This window comes from Aedes aegypti, chromosome 2 (assembly GCF_002204515.2).
Source record: "Aedes aegypti strain LVP_AGWG chromosome 2, AaegL5.0 Primary Assembly, whole genome shotgun sequence".
NCBI lineage: Eukaryota > Metazoa > Arthropoda > Insecta > Diptera > Culicidae > Aedes > Aedes aegypti.
Genome location: NC_035108.1, coordinates 263,158,839 through 263,186,712, shown reverse-complemented (window position 1 = coordinate 263,186,712; position 27,874 = coordinate 263,158,839). Strand labels below are relative to the sequence as shown.

The window sequence follows — 27,874 nt, the reverse complement described above, 5'->3', positions numbered from 1 at the left end:
GAACTACAAATTTCCTCAATTTTCGAAAACTATTATAAAAATTGTGTGAAAACTATTGATTCAAAAGTTACAGATAGGTTGAATTTTGACATAAAAAATGCACCAAGACACAAATTGATGTAGCAGAAAAACTACGCGGCGTAGCATCTTGGTGTCTTCAGCGCATTTGTTCATTGCGTGATAAGGACCAAATGCGCTGAAGACACCGAAAGGATACGACGCATAGTTTGTCTGGTACATTACTTTTCATCTTGGTGCATTTTTTATGTCAAAATTCAACCTATCTGTAATTTTCAAACCTATAATTTTCACACAACTTTCTCAATAGTTATCAAATATTGAGGTAATTTGTAGTTCATCACAGAAAAAATGAGAAAAATCATTTGAGAAACGGTGGAGATATAGCTCTCTGAAGTTGACCATTTTGTATGGGAAAACGGCTTTGGTGCATTTTATATGTCCGATACTGTATCTTCTCATATGTTTGAAAAACATCTTGTCAAAAGCATCAGTAAAAGTAAAAAAAAAATATGTTCTCATAAAACTCTTCAGGGACTATTAATAAATAAGTAATGACTTAGAACAATATAACTGTTAATACAACCTATTGCCCCGGTGTTTGTAGATTGCAATATGGTAAGCCAAACTAATGTTTTTTTTGCCTGGGTGGTGGTTTTCGACCCCCAAAACCCCCTCTAGGTTGCGCCACTGAATGTAAACTTAAACTGATTTGACCGGTTATTTAGATTACAAGAAAGATCTGAAAAAAGCTAAATTTTTAAATTAATGTTTGGGCATCACTCAAAATATCAAATAGTTTCCGGGGAAAGATAAACACATACGCATGCAAAAATGGTCATTGGCACAGTAAGCTCTCAGTTAATAACTGTGCTGAGAGCAGGCTCTGTCCCAGTAGGGACGTAATGCCAGAAAGAAGAAGAATAGAATTTTCAAATGGAAAAAATTGGGAGATCAGTAGATCAAATGATTTGAAATAAATTTTGTTGTAAATGCGGTTAGTTGATCTAAGTATCCTTTGGGTAGGCAACCCCCCTTGACCTCTTCCCTTTTTCTGGGTAACGGAAAAAGTGTAGACACTGGTGTTCCAAAATTTGCCTTAGACGGATATCTCAAGATCCCGATGAGCTAGGATGTTGGTGTCCTCGGCAAAGTTGATCAGCAGATAAAGGGCAGATAAATTAACTATCTGATGATAAATGTTCTAATTAAGAATTCATCCGCTAGTCAGCGCTAGCAATAAATCATCTTTTATATTCTGTCGCTCAAGATGCTGATAAGCTAGAAGGTTGCACAGTGGTTCAGATTTAGAAAATCATGGTTGAAATTCCTAATACTCAATATATTACCATTTTAGCCATTAATAGTGTTTTGTAACATGATTTAGGGTTTATGACTCTATTTTGGGCATCGTCACTATATTTTAGTTCTCATAGAACAAAATGCTAACAAAATTGCTGTTTTTCATGCATTCAAAATGGATATCAATTTTTTCAAGAAACTAGCATTTAGGCAAACTTAGGCAAGAGAGAATCTTTTTCAATTGATGCCTAAGTTTTGAAAGCGTGTTTGAGCCAAATATCTCCGCGGGAGCGGCGGGGAGCGATACTTACAGTATAAAGAAGCTGTTCTTCAAAGATTTGACGTACCTACAACAATAAGTGTTCATTCAGGAATACTGAATCTAGGTAAAAACGAGTTATCGACTAGAAAAAAATATGCTGAAACCGAAGTTTCCACGGGTTCTGGTAAAAAAAACGATTAAGCCGAGTTTTGGATCAAAAAGGACAGGGCCATCTTTTCTATGAGCATTTCCACAGCTTTCTTTGCTTCTGCCCTCGAATCTCGAGAAAATATTCAAACTGAAAATATTTTGATCGGCTGGAATCGAAGCCGCTATCAGCATGGTCTTGTTGAATAGCTGCGCATTTACCGCTACAGCAAACTTGACCTCTGAACTACATTCTACCCGTAAATACTTCCACAGTTATTAACTGAGAGCTTTCTTTGCCAAAGTTGCCATTTTCGCATTCGTACATCGTATGACAGGGACGATGATACTCTATGCCTATGCCCAGAGAAGTCAGGGAAATTTCAATTACGAAAAGATCCTGAATCGACCGGGAATCGAACCCAGACACATTCAGCATGGCTTTGCTTTGTAGTTGCGGACTCTAACTACTCGGCTAAGGAAGAATACCCCTCAAGAAATCTTATGATTAGTAAGACCTCCATTGGAAACTCACCCGCAGAACTTTGAGCGCCTCCTCGCACACCTGCATGCCACGAGACTCGAACACCTCGACACATCCCAGATACTTCACGGGGAAGGTGCAGGTGGCCGATCGCACCGCCTGTTCGTCCGCTTGCCACTGGTGCGGTTTGGCCGCTTCCGGTACGCGGTCCTTGCGCCGGCGAAACGAATCGCGGAATGATTTCCTCAAACGATCCATCTTTTTCGGTGATCGTTTGCTGTGTCGAAATGAGGCAGATTTCTGCGGGGAAAATTTGTGACAATGATAAAGATTAGTTATGTTGAATTCGAAGGAGGGAATTAATATGAAAGTGAATAAAATACATCAGTCGCAGCAAAATGAAATTATACCAACCGTGTTTTTGACATCACCAAAAGTCCCCCGGGTGAAACCCCGTTCCAGCGGTTCATGCGATGACGTTGAATTCCCCATTGCTTATTCTCAACTTTCAGCGTATAAATTACTAGTTACTCTTTTCTGAGGAGCTCTATACTGCGGCTCTCAGGCAACTCAACAATAAACAATGACACTAATAGAATAAAATTCCAAACGTCCAGTGTAGAAAATAGGTAGAAGTTAATAAATTCTAAGGTTGATTAATTATCACATTCATGAGATTTCGTTTCGTTCCGTTTAGCGTCCGGAGTGTTCCGCACTTTCTGAAGGCAGATGAAACGCAATGTCGATGCTGCTATACTTCACAACCAATTGACTGTTATGGCACTGCGACGTTGACAGCGCGGGGTAAACGCTCCCCGGAGTCTCATAGAGGAATTAAATATATCACGTCGAGTCTCGTGTGTCGTCCCGTTGACCTTTTCCGCTTCTCGGCGAGACGCAATGCGATGCGCTAAACGGGTTGTTCCTTTCCAGTCTTGCTCTTCTGCCGGCTGGACACTCTGGTATGGCGAAGCTGACGGTTGGCAGCCGCTCCGATTGTAGCGAAAAAACTGTAATAACGAACGAACGGTCATTAGAAATAAAATTTTCCGTGGCACGCACTGCGCTCGGTTTGGCGGCTTTGGAGCGCCACACTTCCGCCCATGCGACTCAACCCAGAGTTCGCCGTAGTCGTCGAAGTGTGCTTGAACTCGTTGGGGACTGAACTGGAAAGTCTGATGTCAGCAGAAGTGCGCCCGGAGTGGATTGTGTGGTGGGTATAGGATACTGTCCAATGCAATGACGTTGGGCGTACGGTTGAGAATGGCACGTTAAGTAAGCTAATTAGCCGATTTGTTATTTAGAATTGAGTGGGCCTGTAGTAGCTTGAGTAAAGCAGGCTTATCTTCGAGAATAATGGAGATGAAGCAGAATCTTTAGAAGAATCTACAAACAAATAAGTTGACTAAGACTGCTGAAGATGTTCAAGCTTGGAGTTTTTGGAGCTAGTATTCTTTTTGTAACATTACATCCCGCAACGAATCATATATTTTAACATGTTTAGAAAAACCTAATGAATCAAATTGTATGCTGTAATTAAAGAGCTTCTCATATATTTGGGGCTTTCTGATTTAGCATGTATGTATTAATATTTTGTTAAATAAAATAAATTCAACTTGATCTAAAAATGCAGCGTCGAATCAAAATGTATGCTAGCAAATCAGAAGACAATTTATTTGTTTCAGGAATATTTGAGTGCATCAAATTCTACAAGTTCTAAAAATTGGACAAATAATGTACCAGATCAGCTAAATTAAAAACGAATAAAACTAGATCAGAATAGTTGTTTCACTTTAAGTATGCTTTTAAGATAATCCACATTCTAATAATTTGCATTAAGTCCAGATTGTTTATGATATTTTAAACTAAGGGGTTATCCACAAACAAAGGCCCTCCTCTTGGTTATGCGATCTTGCCGCGATGGGAGGGCATAATCCATTAGCCCATTGGATGGAAACCAAAGGCGTAACCTTTAGTGGTGGTATCATTCTTTTGCATTTTTGCTTAAAGTCGCGTCATAATTCATGTGGCATAGACGCAATAATATTTCGGATGTGATCCAACGGACATACTGCGTCGTTGATAACATGCCCATTTCCAATAATTAATCTATTCGAAGTGGACATCAATACTATTGGCGATTTGCATTTTGCTAACCAGAATGATTCGTAGCCACGCTTACAATTAGCTAGCTAAACACTTCGGTACCATATACGACGTACGAAATATTACTCTCAGGAAAATGACTAGTAGAATCACTGAGTAGAAATAAGTGGCGACAATTTTAGTTTAATGTGGTTATTACATTGCCATAATAAGGAATACCTATTTTGTAACAATGATATAAACAATCTAATCCCAGCTTCATTTTCGCAAAATTTACAAGTAGGAAGTAGGCGTTGTGAAGCATTGCATTCGCTACCGAAAAGTGATTATTCACTATAATAATGACTGTGGAAAGTAAAACGCTGAGATCGATCATTGCTAATTTCGAGATATAACAAACAAGGAAGTGACTTATTTATTTAAGGACATATGAACGTAATGACCTTTAAATACTTTCAACTACAAGAATAACGAAATACGATATGGACTAGAACTACTATTAAACAGCCTAATTTTGTTGAGACTTGATGATAATTGACATTTAAGACGTATCTTACGTAAAAGACAGGAGTAGTCACAATAGCATGAAGAAAGAACACTTAAATGACAAATTATTTAAAATTATTTCGACTAGGCAGTAATAGTAATGACACTACTACACTACTATTTCAAATAAATTCTGTTGGAGTTGCTGATTTTCACAATGCTTTCTTTTCGCAGACGCAATGGAATATGGGTACTTTTCAAAAACTATCACGTCACAATACTAATAAAAAACAGTGTTCATGTGGGCGTCATTGCCTAGTCCGTCTGAGTATTGATCCTGGTAGAGGGGAAAATTGGCAATAGCCAGACCGAGGGTTCAGCCTTGACAAGTAAAGCTGTCAGGCAGATCCAATTGAACACCATACAAAAAAAGGGGGTTATCCACCAACAAAGCAGTATTTTTTCCAGACTCTTAAAACCTCTCTCTCCTCTTGTGTTTTTATATTTATCCAAAAATTTTAAAATTATTATTGACCGTGGTCATTGGCTAGACCACCTCTCTCCCCCCACACATTACCACGTGGTTTAAAAACGGCCTCTAACATTGAAAATATGCTCGGTTCGGTAAAATATGCTCTCGCAGATTAATGTATATTTATAGATGTATGTCATCGTGACATATCTGATACGGTAGCTTTCTTCAAAATCATAAGCCCAGCAAACAATCTTTTTGAACCGCGGGCTAAATCTCGATTTGTAAGGCGAGCCATATTTTACATGCATTCGCATGAAAATCAGTAATCTTTTTAAAGATATTTTGAACAATCTATGGGATCATTAACAAATTATGTCAAGCTCCAGGAGGGAGAGGGGGGGGGGGGGTTGAGGGGGTTCTAGCCAAGCGTGACAAGCCTTACAAAATTTTCGAAGGTCTCATAAAAAAAGTGTGACAAAGGAGCGGGGATAGGAGCTAGTGAATAAAGTATTTCGCGTGACATATTATGTGAACCATCGCTATCCCATTTTGGGATCCTTTGAGAATAATGCTTGGGATTTAAAATCATTTCGTAATGCAAATTTCATTTACTTCCCTGGGCAAAGAGTATCATCGTACCCGCCACACGATATACGAATATGGAAGTGTTCATTGAACACTAAGCTGAGAAACAGTCTATGTCCCTGCGGGGACGTAATACAAAGAAAAAGAAGAAGAAGATTAGCACATAGGGTGAACTAAAGTGATTTTCGGTTTCTTTATAAAATGTTAATCCTAACAAGGTTATTCTTATAAACTTTAGTTTTTCACCACTAACCTCAAATTGATCTTCTAAAATTGGATTTATGTGCTATGATTTTACCCGGTATCAAAGCTCAAAATGAACTATATTTTTTTTTAATTAAAATTTGGGGTTTTGCATAATTCATTAATTAACTATTGGTATCTTCCTTTTTCAATTTGGTAGAATAGTCAGCGGGCAAAATATGAGAAGAATAAATCACTCCGCGGGACGCACAAAATAAGGTCGCAGGCCGTACGTTGGGCAGCCCTGACTTAAGGTTTACTATTCTTATATTTTGTTGCAAAACTTATTCGTTGACTGTTAGTTATACCGATAAATTATTATTATGATTTCGTAAAAACATTCTAGACCTTGAACTTAATATGTTTCTACTGGTGATTTTTTAAATCAGCAGTTCAGCTCCAAATGGACGAAGCAGCACAATTGTATTTGACACAATATTTTTCAAACGCCTCATTTAAAGCCATATATTCAGATGTATTGTCTATGCGTGATCCACAGTAAATTAGTTACACTTCATACAGACTACAATACATTTTTGAGCGTTACTACTTAGCAAAAAAATTGGACCATCAAGATAAAAAGCCGTCCATTCCGAAAGAACTATTCTCATATCTCTTTCGGAGTTCCAAAATATATGCAAACCTATAGTTTGCATATATAGTTGGTATATATCTTGATTTAATTTGCAAAAGCACAAATCAAGAGAACCTGACCACCAGCGAACGATCAGTGAGTTGGATTTTCAGTACACACGGTTGTCTAGATCTTTAGATTTGTGCTCTTCAAAATTCAAGGTTTGACTTCGTTGCATCTTGAATCAATTCTCATAGACAGGATTTTTAAAATATTCGTAGGTTTGATTCTTACGTTTTTTTTTTTTTTGATTCCACCTTAATTGCTTATCTTTTGGCACATACGCGTACTTCGACTACCATCAATCTTCAGCAGTAGTCGGAATACGCATATTAATGAAATGATAAGCAATTAGGCCAGAGTTAGAAAATACAATACTCAATTCACAATACACAATCGTGCAAAAAAAAAAGTTTCCATACATTATTTTTTTTTCACCAAAACCTTATTTTAGCATGAAGCGTCGAGAAAAGATGTTCCCTTTTTTGCACGGTTTTTGAAAGTTTGAACTGAAAACTTTGTTCGTACGGTACGCATCTCCCGTGCAATAACAGAATCGGGTGTATAAAGCATTCCAATGAGCTTCTAATGATGATAAAGCAGTTTTGTGTGGTTTGTCAACAAAAGGACAGTTTGATTTTTCCATGTTTGCAACCCACACTAGGAAACAGTAGTTTACGGAACAAGTTGCAGAATGATGATTTTTACAGCACGAGTTGTAAGTTTATCCTACGAGGCTTGCCGAGTAGGATAATTTGTACCGGTGCTGTAAAAATCGAGTTCTGCAACTAATTACGTACAACATTTTTTGCAATTTCGTGGAAGACCTCTTGAGGGTATCAGAAATTATATCGGATGCATTCACCATTATTTTACAACTTCTGAAAAATTGTTGTGTAATGATTCATTACGCAACTCAAAACAGGTGCGTAATGAGAAAGCGTTGCGTAATGAATCATTACAGCACTGGTTTTAGTTGCATAATGACTATTCTCGCATTGCATACTTCAGTGCAGGAAAGTGAGCCGTTTCATGACAGATTGGCGTGATGAAAAACAGCCTATTACGATGAGAAATTGCAAAAAAACAGTCTTATATCTAGTGTCCACAATACATTATATTATTAGACAGCCACTATTACACAATACTGCAATCCTCCGAACTATCCAATCATTTCAGATTCAATGTTGAACATTGACGTAGTTTGTTTCTACCACTTACAAGTTTATATCAATGTGAGAACCTAACAGTCAAAATTGAACATGTAAATTGATCAGAGACGAACAAGCTCAGGGCTGAAAGTCTCTATAATAAATAAAAAAACAAGTAAATTAAACAAACTCAACTCTAGGAAGTTGTTGGAAATTTGGCACATAAAAAACAACACATTAGAAATCTGTATGTACGCGTGTAATGTTCGATGTGGTGTAAATGCTTGTAAAATATAAGTCATAATTCGTTTCCCTTGTATAGTTGTGAACAAAATTCTATGGTGTATGATGCCTAAGAATAGTTGTGAACAAAATTATATTTGACCTAACATCTCAGATGGTTTGGTAGATTGATCTCATACATCTTGGTTGAACAAGTATAACATTTTAGCTAAATCACATGTTTCGGAACAGTGAAACGATGTTAATAATCAACAAACTTGGTATTTTGAAACAACCTCTTCATCACTATGATTATCTTTTAGCAGTTTTGCACTCTATGCAATGCTATACCTTTTCTGCAGCATGTACAATTTTCTCAAACTGACTCAACTAAACTTGATCCTGAGTAACACTCCTACGCTGCTTCTAAACTCATTGTCATAGTCATTTTGGAGTAGATAATATGTCGATCCATTTTCCAACGCTTCGACCACCGATGAATCACCACACCAATCACTGATCGTCCCACAAAAAAACTCGATATACAAAGAGCATCTTAGCGATGACTAACTTCACAGTTCAGTAGAACATCACACGGGCAAGCTTCTGCACAATATTTCCCAGTGCGGAATTGTAAATCACGCAGGATTTGTTCGGTCTTCATCCACAGTTACGGTGTGTTGTAAATCTTAACGCAGATCCTCTCACACAAAAAAGTAGGTAACGAGTAAACATCCCAAAACACGGCGACAGACGCATTTCAATTAAACCAAACATGTATTAAAGACACCAACTTCCGCTCCAAAATTCCGGTTCCAATCCATTTAAAATCACTCAATTTAACGTCGATCTTCATGTAGCACTTGTTAGAGGAGACCGTTTGCTTTTCACTTTCCCTACGAGGGTTGTTCGCGTACGAGCACAGAGTAAAACAGTGAATCGATCACACCCCTTAAAATTTAGGTAACCCAGTATTCGAACAGCACTATAAAAAACGCACCAGGAACAAAACTACAGCTTCCAGACGGCTTCGGGTACTGAAAACACGTCACGCTGCAGCTGCCGCTCTGATTGTGTTTCTCCTCTGGTTGCGTGAACTCCGCGAGGTGACTCAGTAACTTTTTAAGTTATGATAAAAAAAATCACTTCTCCCGCAATTCATTTGCGTTGGCGCTTATACTTTCACATTCCCGAAAGAGGAAATCATAAACAACGCCAAGATTAATTTGAGGGCACTTAACGGTTACCGGGTTTCCCTCCTCGGCTCTTCAGAACCGTGCACCAAACTGCTCTCGTAATGTGAGAAAATTAAATTCTAATCCACTCCAGGCGCACTCCCTCCTCAAGCGTTTGAGGTTATGACAATTCTCACGATAAATCATTCATAAAAACGAGACACTTACTGTACGGTTTTGATTTTTTTAAACACAGAAATCGATCACGTTCGTTAGTGGATCCACTAATCTAAAAATCACGCTCGGCACTAAAACGTCACCTCGCCTCGACTGCTCGCCGGGACGTCACTTCTATCCGAGCGCAAGAATCCCAACTGACATTATCACCACGGGCAGCAGGAAAAATTCCTTCCCATCCAGCAGGGGACGAGCACTACTTCCATCATCATCATCACGATATCGAGAACTTGTTGGTGTGTTAATGTGTACACGGTTGCGTCGCGACAGGCTCGAAATCCCCGACTGAGGTGACGGCATGGCATATCTGCGCTGTCTACGACTGCCTGCCTGCCTTCAGCACGGAGATACGAGGAACCGCGACATACCTTTGCCTCGATATCCACCTCTTTCTCGCTCACACCAGCGCCCGTTGGTCGATCAAAATCGCATCGACTATAGGCAGGCAGGTATGGATGCGTTGTGGTGGTGGTACGTTCATCGAACACCTCACCAAACCAGTCAACGTTCCATATGGGCGTAGCCAGAGGGGATCAAGAGAGCTGTTGCTTCAAACTCCTCACTGCAGCCCTGGTCTATGGGAAACATTTAGGTACGGGATTTTGTGTTAGAATCAGGGATTGAATCCTGAGATAATTGACAGTATCCCTCACTTATCGCCCTCTAGAACAATCATGGTCAGCAACACATCATGAGATTTTGTTTATTATATTCTGCTACAGCACTGATTGAATCTGAGGGATAACAGTGCATGATAAAATTTATCAAAACAAGCTCCAAACCTGGGGAACAGTATTGCTATCGTATGTTCGAGGATTATTTAGCATATCAGTAACACAAAACGCCAACCCCCAATGGTAATTAGGCGAAAGAAATTGGTTTAAGAATCGCTTTCTTGTTGCAACTTCGAAACATTTCCGATCATGAACCGGAAACAGATATGATGCTTTTCTTCGTTTGCTTTGATAGTGCTTCAAAATCAAGTGAGAGTCTGATTTGAATTTTTTTGAACCATTTTTGGAGTCCACCAATTAATCAGACTTCTTGAAAAGATCCAACCAAAAAATGTTCGGTAGTTTAATCAACAAGCCGTAATGGATCTAGCGCAGAATATTCCAAAGATCTCTTATGCAACTCAAAAGGTTTCTGTCAAAGATATAGCCAACAGATTTACTAGTTATGCATATGACGGACGAACGTAAGGTGATCGAAAGGTGGAAGCAGCACTTCTATGAACACCGGAACGGTGCTGAGAGCACAGACAATGGGGGTCAATACAACGGAAGAAATATCTTTGTCAATACCGCGGACTATGGAAACGAACCAGCCCCCACTTCCAGGGAGGTTAAGAATGGCATTCACCAGCTCAAGAAAAATAAAGCTGCTGGTAAGGATGGTATCGAAGCTGAACTCATAAAGATGGGCCCGAAGAGGCAAGCCATTCGTCTACATTGGCTGATAGGCACAATCTGGGAAACAGAACAGCTACTGGTAGAGTGGAAGGAAGGACCCCATTTAAAATGAAGCCAAACAAGTAAGATTGTGAGAACTTCCGAGCCATCACTACGTGCTATCCTAGATAATCTCCCGTCGCCTTTCACCTGACTTCCAATCGTCAACGGCAAATCCTTCCAAAAAAATCGTGAATACCGGGTCTCAACGCATCACATTTTCGTCGATTTTAAGGCACCATTCGAATGTATCGACCACGTAGAACTATGAAAAATCATGGACGAGAATACCCAAGAAACCAATAGTTTGGGTTGTACTTAACCCTCTAATACCCAAATTTTTATTTTCAATCTAAATATCATTTTTCGTTATCTAAAATCGTTCTAAACACGTTTTGGGCAATGATTTATTTTTATTTGCGAATTTATGAATTTCTATTTTTGATTTTTATAATTTTTATTTTTGAACATCCCTATCCTTTTTCATTTTTTCTTGAAACCTCTCCTGATTACTGATTTATGGCAATAATAAAAAATCACATTTTTACGGTACTTTGGAAAATATATTTTTTTAAATTTTTTTCTGGAGCATATTTTATTTTCCGTGTAATTAACGGAAAAACAGGTTTGAAATTATTTCAATACCATAAGGCTCTTCTTCCATGATAGGATGATTGTAGAAAAATATTAGAGATACGATTTTTTATATTACACGTTAAATTAACCCCAGGAATTTGTAGGTTAAATAAGAATACAATTTTTCAAACATTTTTCAAAAATACAAAAAAGTTTCAAAAGTCATAAAAAACTTCCCTTAAATGCGTGTTATGAGCCGAGGTTTAAGCCAAAAATAAAATCATTTTGATTTCCGAGCTACAAAAAAATACACAAAATTGCAAAGTGTACCCCGTCTAAAGGCGGGGTTGGGTATTAGAGGGTTAAGCAGTGAACTCCAAATATCACTTTTTGTTTAAATCTAGATCTAGTGAAACTTTTTCGCTGATAAAGAGAACACTACGACATTAACACAACTTGGTTATCGAAAGAGTAACTTGTGAACTTGTCGACAACTACAAGAACAAGTTTGAATTGTACTTCTACTCTTCTTGAAGGTAAATAACTAAATTCAAAGAACTTTATGTAAACTGTTAAGTTCGGTTAATAAAATGCGCTGATTCAGCCAAAACATGCCCTTTTATCCGAACTTTTGGTTGCTTGGGTAGCTTTCCCAAGAAGCTCATAAGACTGATCAGCGCGATAATGAGAGATGTGCAAAATTATGAGAAGATTTCAGTTCGTTTGAATTCCACCGTGGTCAAAAAGTTCATCTTACTTGGATCCTTGTTAACGAGTTTGTTCAACTTTTCGACAAACCCAGTATGCAGAAAGTGATCGAAGCAGGAAGGATTCCATGTCTCAAGAATGCCGGACAGAAACCCTGTATAGATGGCGTTCTAGAGCAGCAATCTAGGTTGGCTAATCATAATATCTAGCGAGCATGGGGCAGAACTGAGCATGGAGCGATACAGCCACAAACCAAGCATTGTGGCGTGAAAATGTTGATTCAATGTTAATTTTTTAGATGTTACTAAATGAAAATTGAACAAACATATAAAAAATAATTCTTCCTAGAATCCTTCACAGCTTCCCCCAAAAATTTACACCGAAGCCATCATCGAATTTAAAATTTCAAATGCATAATCAAAACCTTAAATCATTTGCGATTTTCCTGTAAATTTCACCAAAATTGATCAAACGTGCATCGAGGTGCCCAGATAGCCGTAGCGGTAAACACGTAGCTATTCAGCAAGACCAAGCTGAGTTCAAATCCCATCGGACGAGGATCTTTTCGGGTTGGAAATTTTCTCTACATCTCAGGCATAGATATACATATGAAAAATTGGTCAATCGACAAAAAAAACTCCCAATTAATAACTTTTAAGTACTCTTAAGAACACTATGCAGATGAGCATGCTCTGTCCCAGTTGAGACGTAACGCTAGAAACGACGGCGAAGTCGGAAAGTTTGAAACTTTGATGTCAAAAATTCCTTCTTAAATTTTTCCAAGATTTTAATATGAATAACTCCATTAGCTCTTGGAGAGATCCCTTTAAAAATCCAGTTTCTCAAAACATTCTCAAAAAAATCTCAATGAAATCCTAGCTTAGATTTATAGTAACTTGTGTTTCAATACTCCATCAAGACCTGTTCTAGGATTTCTGCAAAAAAATCCTCTAATTATGATTCAGAAATTCTTGCACACTTCTCCAGGTATCACTCTTGGTACGAATTCGTCGATGAATTCCTTCCGAGATTTTCAGGATGAACTTTAAGAAGTTTAGCTTGAACATTTTCCAAGATTTTAACTAGGAATTTATCCAAGAATTATTGTAGAAAAATCTACAGGTGAAAAAAAGGAAGAGATCAGTAGAGAGATCTTTAAACGAATTCAATGAATATTTATGACAGTGTCCCAGAGCTGATTCCAGTCTAAAGAAATATCTTGAGGGTAACACAAGAAAAAAGCTAGATGAAATTTAACTTTAAACGATTTCTTACAAAATAAAACATTGGTAGTCAATATTCTTGAAACAACCCATAGAGGAAATTCTAGTGTTATTCGCAAAAGAAATCAAGTTAAATATTTAAAGGATCTGTTGAGAAATTACTGGGTGTGTCATAAGAGACACTGTGTCTTTTCAATGTAACTTTATTACAAAAAAAGGGAATGGACTGATGAAAGCCAAAACCTTCCTTATTTATATGCTGCTAAAATCAAAATCTTCCAATAGGGGGTGCAACTTTATTTATATTATGCTGAAGACTTAAAAATTCACAGAAAGGAGTTCCAATACCCTAGTTTCCTCTGCTTTTAGTGTTGAAATTCGTATTGTTTCCACAACTACTTATGTTAAACAAAACATCTCTTTTTTAATTTTTGGTTTGTTTTCCATAAAAAATCATGCTTTTCATTTTAGTGTTCTATGAGGAAATTCTCTCATAGCATAACGACCAGCCCACTTTTATGCCAAAGACAGACACAGCATAACATTCCATGAATCCAATAGATCAGTGTTTCCCAAACTTATTTTGACTTTTGCCCCCTTGAGCCAAATATACTTTAAATTCTCCCCCCTGATTTGAATGTTTTTATTGAAGGCTATACACTACACGTATTCTACCGTATTTTGTACGTTTTACCAAACTTTCATAAGCTTAACAGTTCGGTTATGCTTTGGTGATTGAATAAATCATGTTTTTTTTTTAAGACAAAATACTAAAGTTTGTGCAGTTTGAGGACTACTATCAAAGATTTTTGACTAGTGATAAGTGAGTTTTCTTGATGTCAAATGAGAAACAAAATGCCACCAAAAAGTTTAGCTGTTGAGTTGTTTTATGACAAAAATTTTACTAAGGTCAGAAATGGTTACGTTATGTAATAAATCGACTCTGTCATCAAGTGTTGCTTTTGTAGCACTTTAAATGTTAAACAAATGTAATGCACGGGTGATTCTGAAATGAATATTTATGGCAAAAATCCGTTTATGTAAACGAGGCATGCAATAACTTTATCTCCTTTTTCGTATCAACAAATCTGTCTGATATATCTCCTTAGATTTCAAAAATAGCTAATAGGAAAGGAAACATAAACAGTATAACAGCGCCCGTTCGATTTTGGCAAGGTTCGTTTTTAGAGACTTAATTACGCGTTGAAAGAAAAGTTTTGATTGCCGGAAAATCCAGGGTGATCTATTGGCAAATTTCCTACCATATTAATCATAGTCAGTGACTATGAAAAAAAAAGAATCATAATTGAACTCCGATCCTTAAGATCGGTAGTCGAGAAGCTTGATCTCGGGGCTATATCACATAGGGGAACTTACGTATTCTCGTCAGCCTAAGCCGATGCCGTGCTTCTTTTGTAATTTTCTCGGACATCAGCAGACAAATTCCGTGTTTGTCTATTTACATTTATGCGTTGCTCAATCCTCTATCGATTCACACCGACAGACTTGTCAAAATGCTTTTGGAAACGTTTTTATAACGCTGCGAACATCCCTTGTCAGTGTGACTATTGTCGGCAGCCTCCACTCTCTTCGGCAACTTTCCCATAACAACTGCTGGTGAATCGCTTCGGCAGCTCCAAATCAGTCGCATTTTGAGGCGTGCTCATTTGAATTGATGACATCTTCGGCGATATCGTTTGTTTAGTCTCGGAAATCTCGCTAGCGGGAAGCGGGCAGAACAAAGAATCATCTGAATGTTTCCACTGATGTGTTTTGATAGAAAAATACTGTGTATTTGGCGTTTGAAATTTGGTTGCCGATAATAGTCGAATGGTGCCGAAGCCGTAAGTCTCCCTATGTAATTGCTTGGCATCAAATGCGAATGTTGCTTGAAACACGACTATGTTGATAACATTTGCTAGATGTTTTCTTCAATCATCATCCATCATTGAAACAGCAAAGCTACCATGTTCAATTTTGTAGCAATTGCGCCATTTAGCAGCAGCTCCAAATGCAGGGGAATGAGGAAAGTCGTATTACCGACGATTTTTTACAATTTATCTGTAATTCGGGTACAAAAATGATGTACTACAATAATGTTCAGAAATGACAAAGGAATGATACTATGATTGAACTTTTATGATTAGGCATGAGGTTAAGAATCTTGTAGAACAAAACCTGTAGAGAAATGTATGTTTTACAGGTACTTTAAAGAACAGAAATCAATTTTATGAGATCAAAACCATCTCTAATCGGCATACAGTGGTCTCAAAAATTGTAAAGTACTAATGATACGTTCAACTAGTGGAATTTATTTTGATTTTCATTTTTCCAAATTCTCGTTAAATTTTTTTGAATGTAAAAAATAGCCAAAAAACACAAATTCGACTTGAGGCACCTCCTATTTTTTCCAAATTGGATGAAAATTTGTTTGGTAGTGTGTTTTAGTATTGCAACTAGGACTTTTGCTCGATGGCAAAAGAGCCCAGGTCACTTATTCACTTGAATGATGTTTCATTCAAACGATTCCGGTCACATCGCCAGATTGCAAGATCAAATCTGGCGATGTGATCCGGAAATTCGAGCAAAAGTCCTAGTTACAATATTAAAACACACTACCAAACAAATTTTCATCCAATTTGTCCAATGGTTTTGAAAAGTTATGAAATGATTAGGTTTATCAATTGATTATCATCTCCTATCCCATTTTTTGAACGGCAACTCCAACGAAAAAAAGGATTTTAATTTCCACGCAGCGTCATGTCTATTGTCATTGTATATCTATTCTCCCTATACTGAGTTGCAGTGCTTACTGTGGTTCATTTGTTCTATGCGGGGATTGCTCGATGCGCGTTATTTCTGCGAAGCAATCTAAATTTTTGAATTTCCCCGCAATACTATTCATTTTTGGCACGGTTCAATTTTGGCAACACGGAAATGCATATACTTAAAATGGGTCATGAGTCAGTCACCAATCCTGTTAATTTCATTGTTTCTGTTGGCCTTTTCGATGCTTGCCATCTTCAAAATAGGTAGATTTAACTTTTGCGGTGATTAATGTTCGATTTAGGAAACAAGAAAATTTTTGGCATGTTGCCAAAGTCGAACGGGCACTGTGCCGATAAGTGGACACTACCTTGTTGGATTGACGTTGAAAAAAACGAAATTGATGTTAAACAAACATCGACATGTTTCATTCATAGAAACTGGATCTGTGAAAAATTGAAGAAGCTATGATCGGTGACTTTAAGTAGAATCTTGTTTGTCTTTTAGATGTCAACTACTTTGTTTCGTAAAACTACGTGTGTTCTGAACATATAAAAACTTTTCCACTTACCACTTTGCAACTTATGTTTAAAAGGTTCTAGCTAGTGATGCACCGAATATTCGGCAGCCTTAGTATTCGTCCACATATCTAATTAAATATTTACTATAAAAACGCCGAATACCTAGCTGCATATCAATATTTAATGCATCACTGATTCCAACAAGCTCTTCTGATTTGATCGAGTTTATTGTTTACGATTTTACATACACATCCGCCTTGGAGCAACTCTTTTTTTTTATTTTTTTATGTACATCCATGTACAGCCCGTAAAAAAATAAAAATTCAATGCTCCATTTTCGCATTGGTTGCAAATGGGGACAATCTCGGCTTTCTTGTGTCAAAGTTCCGGACACGCCGATTTTTTTCATTTGAAAATTGTTCTATAACACACCTTTTGGTGGAACTCTTGGAAAATACTTAGTAAAATCGACGATCCATGTTCAGCGCATGCCTTGTGTTGGTAAATTGATACATTTGTTAGAATACATTGAGGTGTTTCTGGAAAAAAAAAATCCTTGAAAAGTGCAAAGTAACCGGAGGAATAACTGAACAAAAATCCTGAGGGAATCCCTACTGAAATTCCGAAAAAAAAACTCTTAAAAATTTTCTCTTAGATTCCTCGATGGAATGCTTAGAAAAATCCTTTGAAATTCCTGGATGAAGTTTTGATGTAATCTATCCCAGAAATTGCTTGTAGGAACTGTGTGAAATATTTATGTAATTCAATGGGATGATCCCGGGTGTCTTACAGTAGGGCGGTTCAAAATTTAAAAATGTTTGAGAATCCAATCTCCCACATGTTCCTTATCACCCTTACCATGGAAATAGTGTTCTGTGAAATTTTCAGCTTTTTCGGTGGTGATTTAAAGGTGGCCCAAAGACAATGTAGGTTTATATGGAAATTACTATGGAGAAATTTTGAGATATGTTCCAAACAAGCTAGTACTGTAATGTAAGTACAAACTTATTATCCCATAGTAGAAACTCATTCTTCCAACCATAATAAAGAAATTTGCTGAAGAGAGAAATTCAATCCGACGGATAGCAGAAGAGATATTCATGAGTTTATTTGCTATTATACAACCTAATATGGAATTATAGCCCTGCAGACATGTACTAAAATCCTAAACGAAATTTGCTCAAAAGGGTTTGTTTATTTAGCAACATCCTTCATTAGGGTTTGAAGAATGAGTTATCACTATGGGATGATAAGTTTCTACTTACATTACAGTACTAGCGTGTTTGGAACATTTCTCAAAATTTCTCCATTGTAATTTCCATACAAACCTACATTGTCTTTGGGCCACCTTTAAATCACCACCGAAAAAGCTGAAAATTTCACAGAACACTATTTTTATGATAAGGATGGTAAGGAGCATATGGGAGATTGGATTTTCAAACATTTTTAAAATTTGAATCGCCCTAGTCTTACAGGCTAGTGCAAAATTTCAGGGCAATGGATCCGCAACTATAAGAAATCTTCAGATTGTTTCCAAACTCTAATTTTCTAAGCAATTTAATGGATCCGTTACATTACCTACACATTAAACCAAGACGCGTTTCGGACTTCATTTTGCTCACTGTGGAAAAAGTTGGGCAATGGGTTTCATAGTTAGATGTTTCATACAAAAAGAGTATATAAGCATGAGTATAGTGATCGTTTTTGCGTGAAATTCATGAAAGAACTTTTGAGATCGCCTGATGCAAATCCTGACTACGCCCATGCCATTCCATAACGGTAATGAATGATACACCTCACGGCAGTGCAGCGGTTACAACTACCAGCGAACGCCATTTACCTTTACCTGTGCTGATCGAGCAGCAAAATATTAAGCTGCTGGAACGTGAACCAATACCAGAAGAAAAAAAAAAGCAACCGACAACGCCGAAAGGGAACGGAGGAATCAACCCGCAACGGTCGAAACGGCGGTGAGGAGGAACGAATCCGAGACGAAGACACCATCAGCAATGTTGCATGCTTTCTTCGATTACCTGGTCAAAACAACGCCAGGCAGCTATTTTGGGTTCGGCTTGCGCGAAGTGGTTCGTTCGTGATTTAAAACTGGTAGATTTTAGTCACGGTAGAGTTGGCCTCAGCTATATGACCAACGGGATGTGAACCATCTGGCGAATGATTCACAGTTCGGTTGGTGGGCTTGGTAGGTACTTAATGACTAAGACCTCGAGGTCGTCGTCGTGCAGTGGAACGGAAGGGCACTGCCTATGGGCACCAGAGTTGGGTGTCAAGGTCACGAAGTAGTAGGAGTTATAAGCGATTGAAGCTTAAATCCTTTCGCAAATACTTAGCTTGCCTTCGCATCATGTTTCCAAGTTTTCTAGCATTTTTGATAGATGTTTATTGAAGTACATGAGCTTAAAATGTCAGTACTAAGTACGATATGGCTTGAAGAGTTGAGGATCATCCTTTTAGTTGTGAACTTGGCCGGTTGGGGCACTTTCGCAAACTTGCACTACATGAACCTTGAGGGATAATAATGTAAGCTATGTAACATATGATATCTCTACATCCTGATGATTTGGAAGGTTGGCATCTACGGAAAAGTGGTTCAGTAGCTCAAAGGCGACAGATACGGAATGCCACCACCAGACAGCGCTAGTGTGCACGAAATTTTTATTTTGTGAATATCTCAGAATCCTTACTACTTACACAATTCAGTTAATAGTAGAAACAACAAGGATTGGCTGTCTCGTATTTCAAATGTAAGAATTAGTCTTCGTACTCAACTTTCAAACAATTATAGACCTTCCAGGAATTGCAGGTACAACTACTCTCAATGTAAGAGAAATGGTTAACGAACAATTTCAACATTAGTTTTGGATCTAGTTTCGAAAATTTCGCCTATCAATAAGCCAATACACCAGTGCTCAGTCAATTCGAGAATGGAAAGATCACATAAGGCATATTTAGGAAGGGTTGCTAATCCTGAACAGTTGAACTTGATGAACGTAGCCCGCCGCAAGATAGCGGAGGGCAATAGCATCGAATCAAGTTGTGTGGTGTGACATTGTTGATATGGTTTTATCAGCTTAATGATGTTTCGTCAACAAAATGAAAAATTAATTGGAGAACAACCTACAGTAATTCAAAATGTCAAAACAGTGCAATAAAAAAATTAATGTAAATAAAACTTATCCAACACGATAATGAAGCTGATGGTCCATGGTAGCATTGATAAGCTTTTATTTTCAATGCGGATATGCTTTGAGTGTGAGTGTCACAAGATAAGCCAAGACAGAATTAAAACAGAATCAAATTAAATTGTTGATAAACTGCCTGAAAGTAATCACTGCTTTGTACACAAACATGTAATCGATTTGTCCAAGAATAACGTACAATCGTGTTCAAACAAATGAAACAAGACCCAACATATAGCGTGTACTCTCTCTCTCTCTCTCTCTCTCTCTCTCTTATTGTCCAATTCCAAGGCTGAATTGCCTTCCAGAAATAGAACGGCTAATCACTAATAACCGGTCACTGTAGGCTTGGTACTCACCAAGCCACCCTCTCACTGGCCAAACCAATAAGGGAAGACGGGGTGATATGCGCCGTCCACAAAAAAAATCAGTTTAAACAGTGAATTTCGTCGAAAACGTTATTCTAATTGGATTTATATAGAAACAAAACCAGCTGTTTTACAAATTATTATAAATACAGTAGATACTATGCAGTTCTATGTCTCATTTGAGTTTGTTTTTTTCTAGCATTATTTGAGTTAAACTTATGGTTTCCGAGCAACTTTTAAGTATGACGCATTTTGTCACACGTAATTTACTTCCAAGGTTGCCAAAATCGTCTTTGAGTTAAGTAGATGAAAAAACCTAATTTAGTACTATACCATTCAATTCTACTAGAGTTTGTATCCTTTGACAGATACGCGTATTTCGACCTCAACCTCGACTTATGTCGAGTCTAGTACACGACACTGAAGACGGCCTTAAAGTTGAGGTCGAAATACGCGTATCTGTCAAAGGATACATACTCTAGTGGAATTAAATGGTATAGTACTAAATTTGGTTTTTTATCTACCTATAGATATTCTACTAAACAGCTCGAAGATTTATTATCGTCTTTGAGTTGTTTCATATTTTTAATGTGGAAATTGGAAAATGTTTTTTTCCTTGAGAGGCGTTAAAATTCATAGAGATATCTTATGAAATGATCGAATTTGACTAAGATTCTAAAATACCTGATATTGGGGAGCGTATTTTAACACCTAGTTCACCTACCTATTCCTCTAGTCACACGAAACCCCACCAAAGTGGGTGGATTTTTTTCGAGTCGTTTGTTTTTCTCCCAAACCCCACGCGGGCAGCACAAGCAAATAATCGGCCGACTTGCCCGACGAGAGATCCCGGCGTTATCAAATATGACGCAAAACGAGCAAACGGTTGAATGGCTTTGCCTCGGAACAAATCAATTGCATGTTTATTTCACTGGTGTTTTCAGTTCAGTTTTATTCCCATGCATGGCCCTCGGGGCGAAATTGGAAAAGCGGTGCCCACCTTTGTGTGAATGAAACTCAAATTGCTAGCTGCTGCATACCTTCATAGATGCCTTATGTTTATGTAGGGTGGTACAAATTTCAAAAAAGTTTGAAAATCTAAACTCCTATGCCTTATATCCCACGATAGTACTATAATGTAAGTGAAAAAATTATCATCTCAATATGAAATTCCATTCTTCATTCCGTGATAAGAAATTTGCTTAAGACAGCAATTCAATCTGGCAAATAAAGCTCTCAGTTAATAATTGTGGAAGTGCTCACTAAGCCGAGAAGCAGGCTCTGTCCCAGTAGGGATGGTATTGTCAAGAAGAAGAAGCAATTCAATCCGTCGGATTGGTAAAGAAATATCCAAAGATTTGATGATTTTTTAGCTCCTCATGAGTTTATAGCCCTGTAAACTTCTACAAAAATCCCAAACAAAATTAGCTCAGTATGAATTTGTTTCGTGACGGTTGAAAAAATCATACTAGTATAAACTTGAATATGACAGTTCTTTTAATGTTAAAAATATTACTTTAGTTTCTTGATATAAATGATCATACTTTGGACTAAAATAAAAAAAAATCTATTTCCATCAAAACGATTATAAGGAGTGGCAAATGGAGTTTGAAAACTTTTCTGAAATTTGAACCACCCTAAAGAACAACAGTAGCAGTAGCGGGTGAGTTGAGGAATGCACAATATGTTGCATTCTGCTGCACGATTTCGTTTCGGTGGAGGGGAACTCGTCCCTCCGTAGAAAGGCAAAACCCAACCCAACAGCAGTAATGACAATGTTTCCCTATATTGATTACAGGTAGGTAGAACCGATCTCGTTTTCGATGTGCAATATGGATTTTAGGGCAGTTCCATCACCGTGGGAATTTGGTTGGGTTCTGTATGGAAGCAAGGGTCATCGTTCCGTGATGAATAATTAGCGTCTCTCTGGAACAGCGCTGGAGCAGTGTGCGAGGTTGAAAAGTTCAAACAATTCTGGACAGAATGTTGGAAACGTCAACGACCGTTTCTGGTTGAAAAAAGTTTCTTGCTTCCGCGCCGCAGCAGAAATAAAAGTTAATGGGCGCTAATTTTAGACAATACGTTTCGTTGTCGGTGAGAAAATTATTCTACTAAAAAAGAGCGATGATTTGATGGAATCAGATGCATAATTGAATTGTGATGTAATGCATAAAAATGGTATGGTTTAATGGATTTTGTAGTGTGATAAAGGAGATGTTCAACCTCGTTAAAGAATTTCATTAGGAAATTTGAAACTATAATTTGCTAAATGACGTACACATAATTAAAATATGGTGCTGGTGTGAAGTCAAATTATATACTAATAATTATTATAAATGCAATTATTAATGCAAGAAACAGAAATATATAAAGATTGTGTCTTTTTTATATTGTTGCTGGTGTATTCGGTTGATTCAAAATGTCATCTTCTAGTGAGCCTCAATTTATAAATAAGATATAAATATTTGATTTGATATGTTGGATCAAGCACTCAATGCATGACTAACAAAATTTACTCAAAACAATAATATGATAGGGAGCGGGATCCTATTCTTGGCACTTAAGATTCACATTGGCAGGGGTATTTTTTAAACTACTTAGCTAATATTTGGCAACAATGTGTTTCGTAATGAAGTGCTTCTTATTGCAAAGTTTCGGACAATTCGGTCAAGAAAAACCCCCATGCCAAAGTGAATCATGGAAATGAACAAGTAAATCTACACTCTAGAACATCATGTCAATAAGTAACTTCTCTGAAATCAAAAGCCGTCTATCTAATGAGCATTTTGAAATATTTGATGTTCACAAGCACTTTTCTGTTGTTGCTGTGTCCAAACGTTAGATTTCTAATTTATCAGCATATTCTTTGTAGTAACAATGAACTTATCGAACAAACTACCTATAATAACTTTGCCGATAACTCAAGCCTTCTAACTTATTAGAAAGAGAGAGAGAAAAACAATTCGATGAAGAACAAAGGGTTTCAGGATATTGAATATGAAATGAAAAATAAATTAGAGGAAAGTATTCAATAAAGTCATATAGAAACATGTTATCCAACATTAAATGTGATTATGGCCACAATATGCAATGGGATTATTTAGCTGGTGGGACTTCAACCCACAATTTCCATGCATATTTCATTAACCACAAGAAAAGTCTTTGCAAAAATCTACGGAACATTAATCATGGAATCGATGGAACATTAATTACACTTTGACTTGAAGTTTCTCGAAAAGATGAACTATCGCTTTTAGTCCATTTTTCAATAAAATGTACCGGAATTTTACGATAATTGTTCTCCCGAATCCCACTAAAAGTAAACTATCATGAATAATATCACATTATGTCTCTAGGAAGTCTACAATGTAGTCATCAATCTATTCTAAAGGAAATATTCCAAGAAATTTCTCTCTTTATTTCTTCGAATATTTTCCTCAAATACCACTAATTGTTCATTCACAAATTTCATTATAACGCCTTCCAAAAACCCTATCAAAAGTTCTATGGATTTTCTTCGGAAAATTGTTCAAGAAATTTCACAACAAATATCGAATTTAATTTCGACTTCTAAGTCTACATTGGATCCAATTACCATCTCAATGATTTGAAAAAAAAAATCTTCAGAAGATACGTACGTCCAAAATATCCCTAAGCATTTTGCTACAAATCTGAAAGGATTCTGCTAGATATAACTGATTTTTTTTTTCTAGGGACTACGTTTAAAATAAAATCGTTTTTTAATGAATGTTACATGCTAGAAGTTTGAAATTAAAATCCAGTTTTTTCCGGGACAGTCTGTTGAAAAATTAAATAAATCATGGCAAAAATCATGAAAAATAGTTCATAATTTTTTTTATGAAAAACATAATTTAGCAAATATATGAAACATTGCTCAGTATCAACATATCATATGAAGCTGAAGAATTTATCTGTATATCAATATAAATAAAAATGGATTGGTTTTTGTATGACACGAAATCGTTTAAGAACGGGCTATCGGATTTCAACAACTCATTTAAATTTATGTTTTTAAAGTGTTCCGACGTGTTTGACTGTATAAAACGCATAGGATATTGAACGGGAAAATCGAAAAAAAACGGGAGTGAACAGAACTGTCAGTACTGTTAACAGTTATTCTTAAAAGAGTTTCATGGACACCATTAAGAATTTTTAATAATTCTTTGGGATAAGATCCCGATAAAATTCATCAGTGTAATTCTTACAGAAACTGCTAGTAGATCGCTGGAGAATCCAGTAGTTTAATGACATTATAGCTTATATTTCAAATGAATTGGAGAAACAACACCTGACGTAGTCTTATAGTAATTTAAGATGTTATTAATGAAGGAATGTTTGGTAGAACTTCTGAAGGAGACACTGCTTATCATAACTCGAGCATAAATCATAAAAGAGAACTTCAAGCTAAAACAAGAAAATAAAACCGGAATTCTCATATAATTTGTAGGATAAATTTTAAGAACTTTTATTTGATTGTGAACTAGGGAAGAGGTGTCAAATGTCCTCTCAGTTAGATAGATATGTTTATTTAAGAGAATGCAGCCCGATCATGGCTCATCTATTAAGAACACAGGAAGAACCTAAATGTCCTCTTATGAATTTTCCCATAGTTAATAATTGCTTTACAAAATATCCTTAAGAAACTCCAATTATTGTCCAATAACAAAAAAATAAAAATATATCGCCTGATAACTTATTTGGAAGCACCTGAGATCGACGCACCCAACCCCCCATTAATTTTGAAATAAAAATATTTTGCCAAAAAAAGATATACCCATGAAAGGCCATTAAAAATTTTCAGGTGAAGATTTAAATCTGTTCCTTTAAAATATATGAATTGAATTCTCCAAAAAATTGTTTTTTCCAGAAGCCTAATTACCTACACATTCTTCTAAGATTTATAATGCAAATATGTTCAGCTTCAAACATGTTTTTGATCAACACAAACTTCTTATATTCCCATTTCAAAGCCATCCTGCATTCTGCCAAGAATTATGGCAGAAATAATGCCAGCAAGACATGTCCCCTGGACTTTCATCAAAAAATTCCAAGATGTATCGCTAATACGCCAAAACAACTTCAAATTATTCCATCAGCTATTACTCAAAAATAAAACAATATTTCTCCAAGCATTTTCGTAACAAGTGTTATTTAAGATCTATATTAATATAACTCTAGGAATCCTGTACAATGGGGGACGGGCCTAGTGTAGTATTTAGAACTTACGCATCTCACGCCGGGGACCTGGGGTTGAATCCTATCCCCGAGATAGTCACTTATGACGTAAAAATTATACTGATCACTTCCTTCGGGAGGTAAGTCTCGACAATGATGAACATAACATCAATTGCAGCATTTCTTCAGGTATTATGAAAGGAATAGCATCGTGCCTTTAAGTCCTCTAAGCAAATTAAAATAAATCTTCGGAAACGTTGTTCAAAATTGGTAATCTTCTTCTTTTCTGGCGTTACGACCCCACTGGGACAAAGCCTGCTTCTCAGCTTAGTGTTCTTATGAGCACTTCCACAGTTATTAACTGAGAGCTTACTATGCCAATGACCATTTTTGCATGCGTATATCGTGTGGCAGGTACGAAGATACTCTATGCCCTGGGAAGTTGAGAAAATTTCCAACCCGAAAAGATCCTCGACCGGTGGGATTCGAACCCACGACCCTCAGCTTGGTCTTGCTGAATAGCTGCGCGTTTACCGCTACGGTTATCTGGGCACCGTAACAATTGGTAATCTCCTCATGAAATGTTTGCCTATCGTGTTATCCTTTTGATCATAGCTGCTGTGGAAATCACTGAAATACTGTACTTTTTATTTCTCTAAAGGCAAAATCTGGTATAATACCTTACATTAATCCATAAAAATATACAGAAAAAGCCCTATAAAAATACGGAAAATATTTAGGGAATGTTTCCTAGAAAGTTTTCAAAAAAAATCTCTAAAATAATTTCTTAAGTCCTGCAGAAGAAACAGCAGGATTGATTACTGAATTTCAAAAAAGGTAATTTTCCTGATGGGTTCCCAGAAGACATAGAAGGAGGATTTCATGAATTAATTGCCACTTTCTTGGAATCCAATAATCCATTCATTTATAGAAGAATATTAGAACGAAATCAGAGGGACAAGTGTGAAAATTTCCATGGTTTGGTATAACAGTTCGGAAACATATTTTTTCAAATGTTCTTTGTAGAATCAATCCAGGAATCTATAAGCGAATTGTTAGACAATTCGCTCATGTTAGTTTTGGAGGAATATGATGGAGTAATATAAAAATATGTAGAAGAAACATTTGAAGACAATTTATATTGTCCAAAAAAATCTCTTGGATAATTCACAGAATGAAATCCTGTATGATTCTCTACAGAAAAATTATAGCATGAAACGCAACGATATGCGGAGATTGTATGTGGCAGTAGACTAGCAGTTCCGTAAGTTGCTAACCATCAACACTAACACAGCGTAACAAAAATGACACTTTCGCGTGTCTCAAGGATCAAATTATGTGTTTCTAGTAGATTTTGGGTCGCTGAATCTGATGCCGTTCTCAGAAATGTTCCAGCACGTCACAATTTTTAGCTACAGATCGCCAAAGTTGTATAAAACACTGGTTTTATTGATGTTTACATAAAATTTAAAGTACGATTTATCAAACTTTTTTGTGATATTGTCTACCAAACATGCTAAATAGGACTTGAACTTTCTATTTAGATGCAAATCAGTTGAAATTTTACGATAAAATTAAGGTTAAATCGTTTTTTTCAACATGTTTGCAGCCTTCATATAAAATTCTTCGTTTCTCTTATATGGCATAATACAATACATTTCTGAACCACCAAAAAATAACATTTTACCATCGAAAATATTATGAACTTCGTTGATAATTATTGTACTATACATAAAGTTTTAATTTTGTGACAAATTGAGCAAACAAATTGCCGTACAAGTTGGAAAACTTGCATGCAAGTTGGCTGAAACAGTCAAATTTTGCATTTACATCAGTCAATATCTCAAAAACTAGACGTGCCATGATATTTCTGAAAACGGCAATGGACTCAGCAACCCTTAATTTAGTAAATAGCGGTATTTTGGTTCTTGAGACACAACCGTGTTCCGCAGTGTAATCAGAGGTCTTTACTCCAAAAACCTGTAAGGCGGATATGAAAATTGTGCCTGGTGCGTTTCAGCCGATCCCGATACAATGTTAACCAGTCTAGATTGCACTTCCGGCTATGTCTATGGTGTTATCGTTGGCGACCGAACTGAATAAAAGCACAACCGCAATTTAGGGACTGTTTTGAAGCGAATTCAGGATTTTGGCTTCACCATCCGACCCGAAAAGGGCACGTTTCACAAGCAGCAGGTGCAATACGTGGGTCACATTGTCGATAGTCGCCATTCTTCAAGTTCAAGGCCATTCTCTCCTCGGATTTGCTACGTTGGGCTTGGGGCAACAATCAGCCTAAGTTCCCCGACGGTCCAGCACGTTTCGATAATGGAGTGTCTGT

General features: G+C 36.9%; 1 protein-coding gene across 5 annotated transcripts in view; it reads right to left on the bottom strand.

Annotated features, from left to right (window-relative positions):
• LOC5570900 (protein numb) overlaps positions 1–27,874 on the bottom strand; it is a 162,637-nt gene that overhangs the window by 12,220 nt on the left and 122,543 nt on the right. For 2 of the 5 annotated variants that reach the window (XM_021844964.1, XM_021844965.1), the window contains exon 3: positions 2,265–2,513. In XM_021844964.1, the coding sequence (XP_021700656.1) occupies positions 2,265–2,471 (207 nt within the window). In that variant the 5' untranslated portion in view covers positions 2,472–2,513. Of the gene's footprint in view, positions 1–2,264; positions 2,514–2,627; positions 3,224–9,115; positions 9,454–9,518; positions 9,822–27,874 lie in introns of those variants that run through there. The other 3 variants (XM_021844962.1, XM_021844963.1, XM_001653327.2) reach the window with 3 other exon arrangements.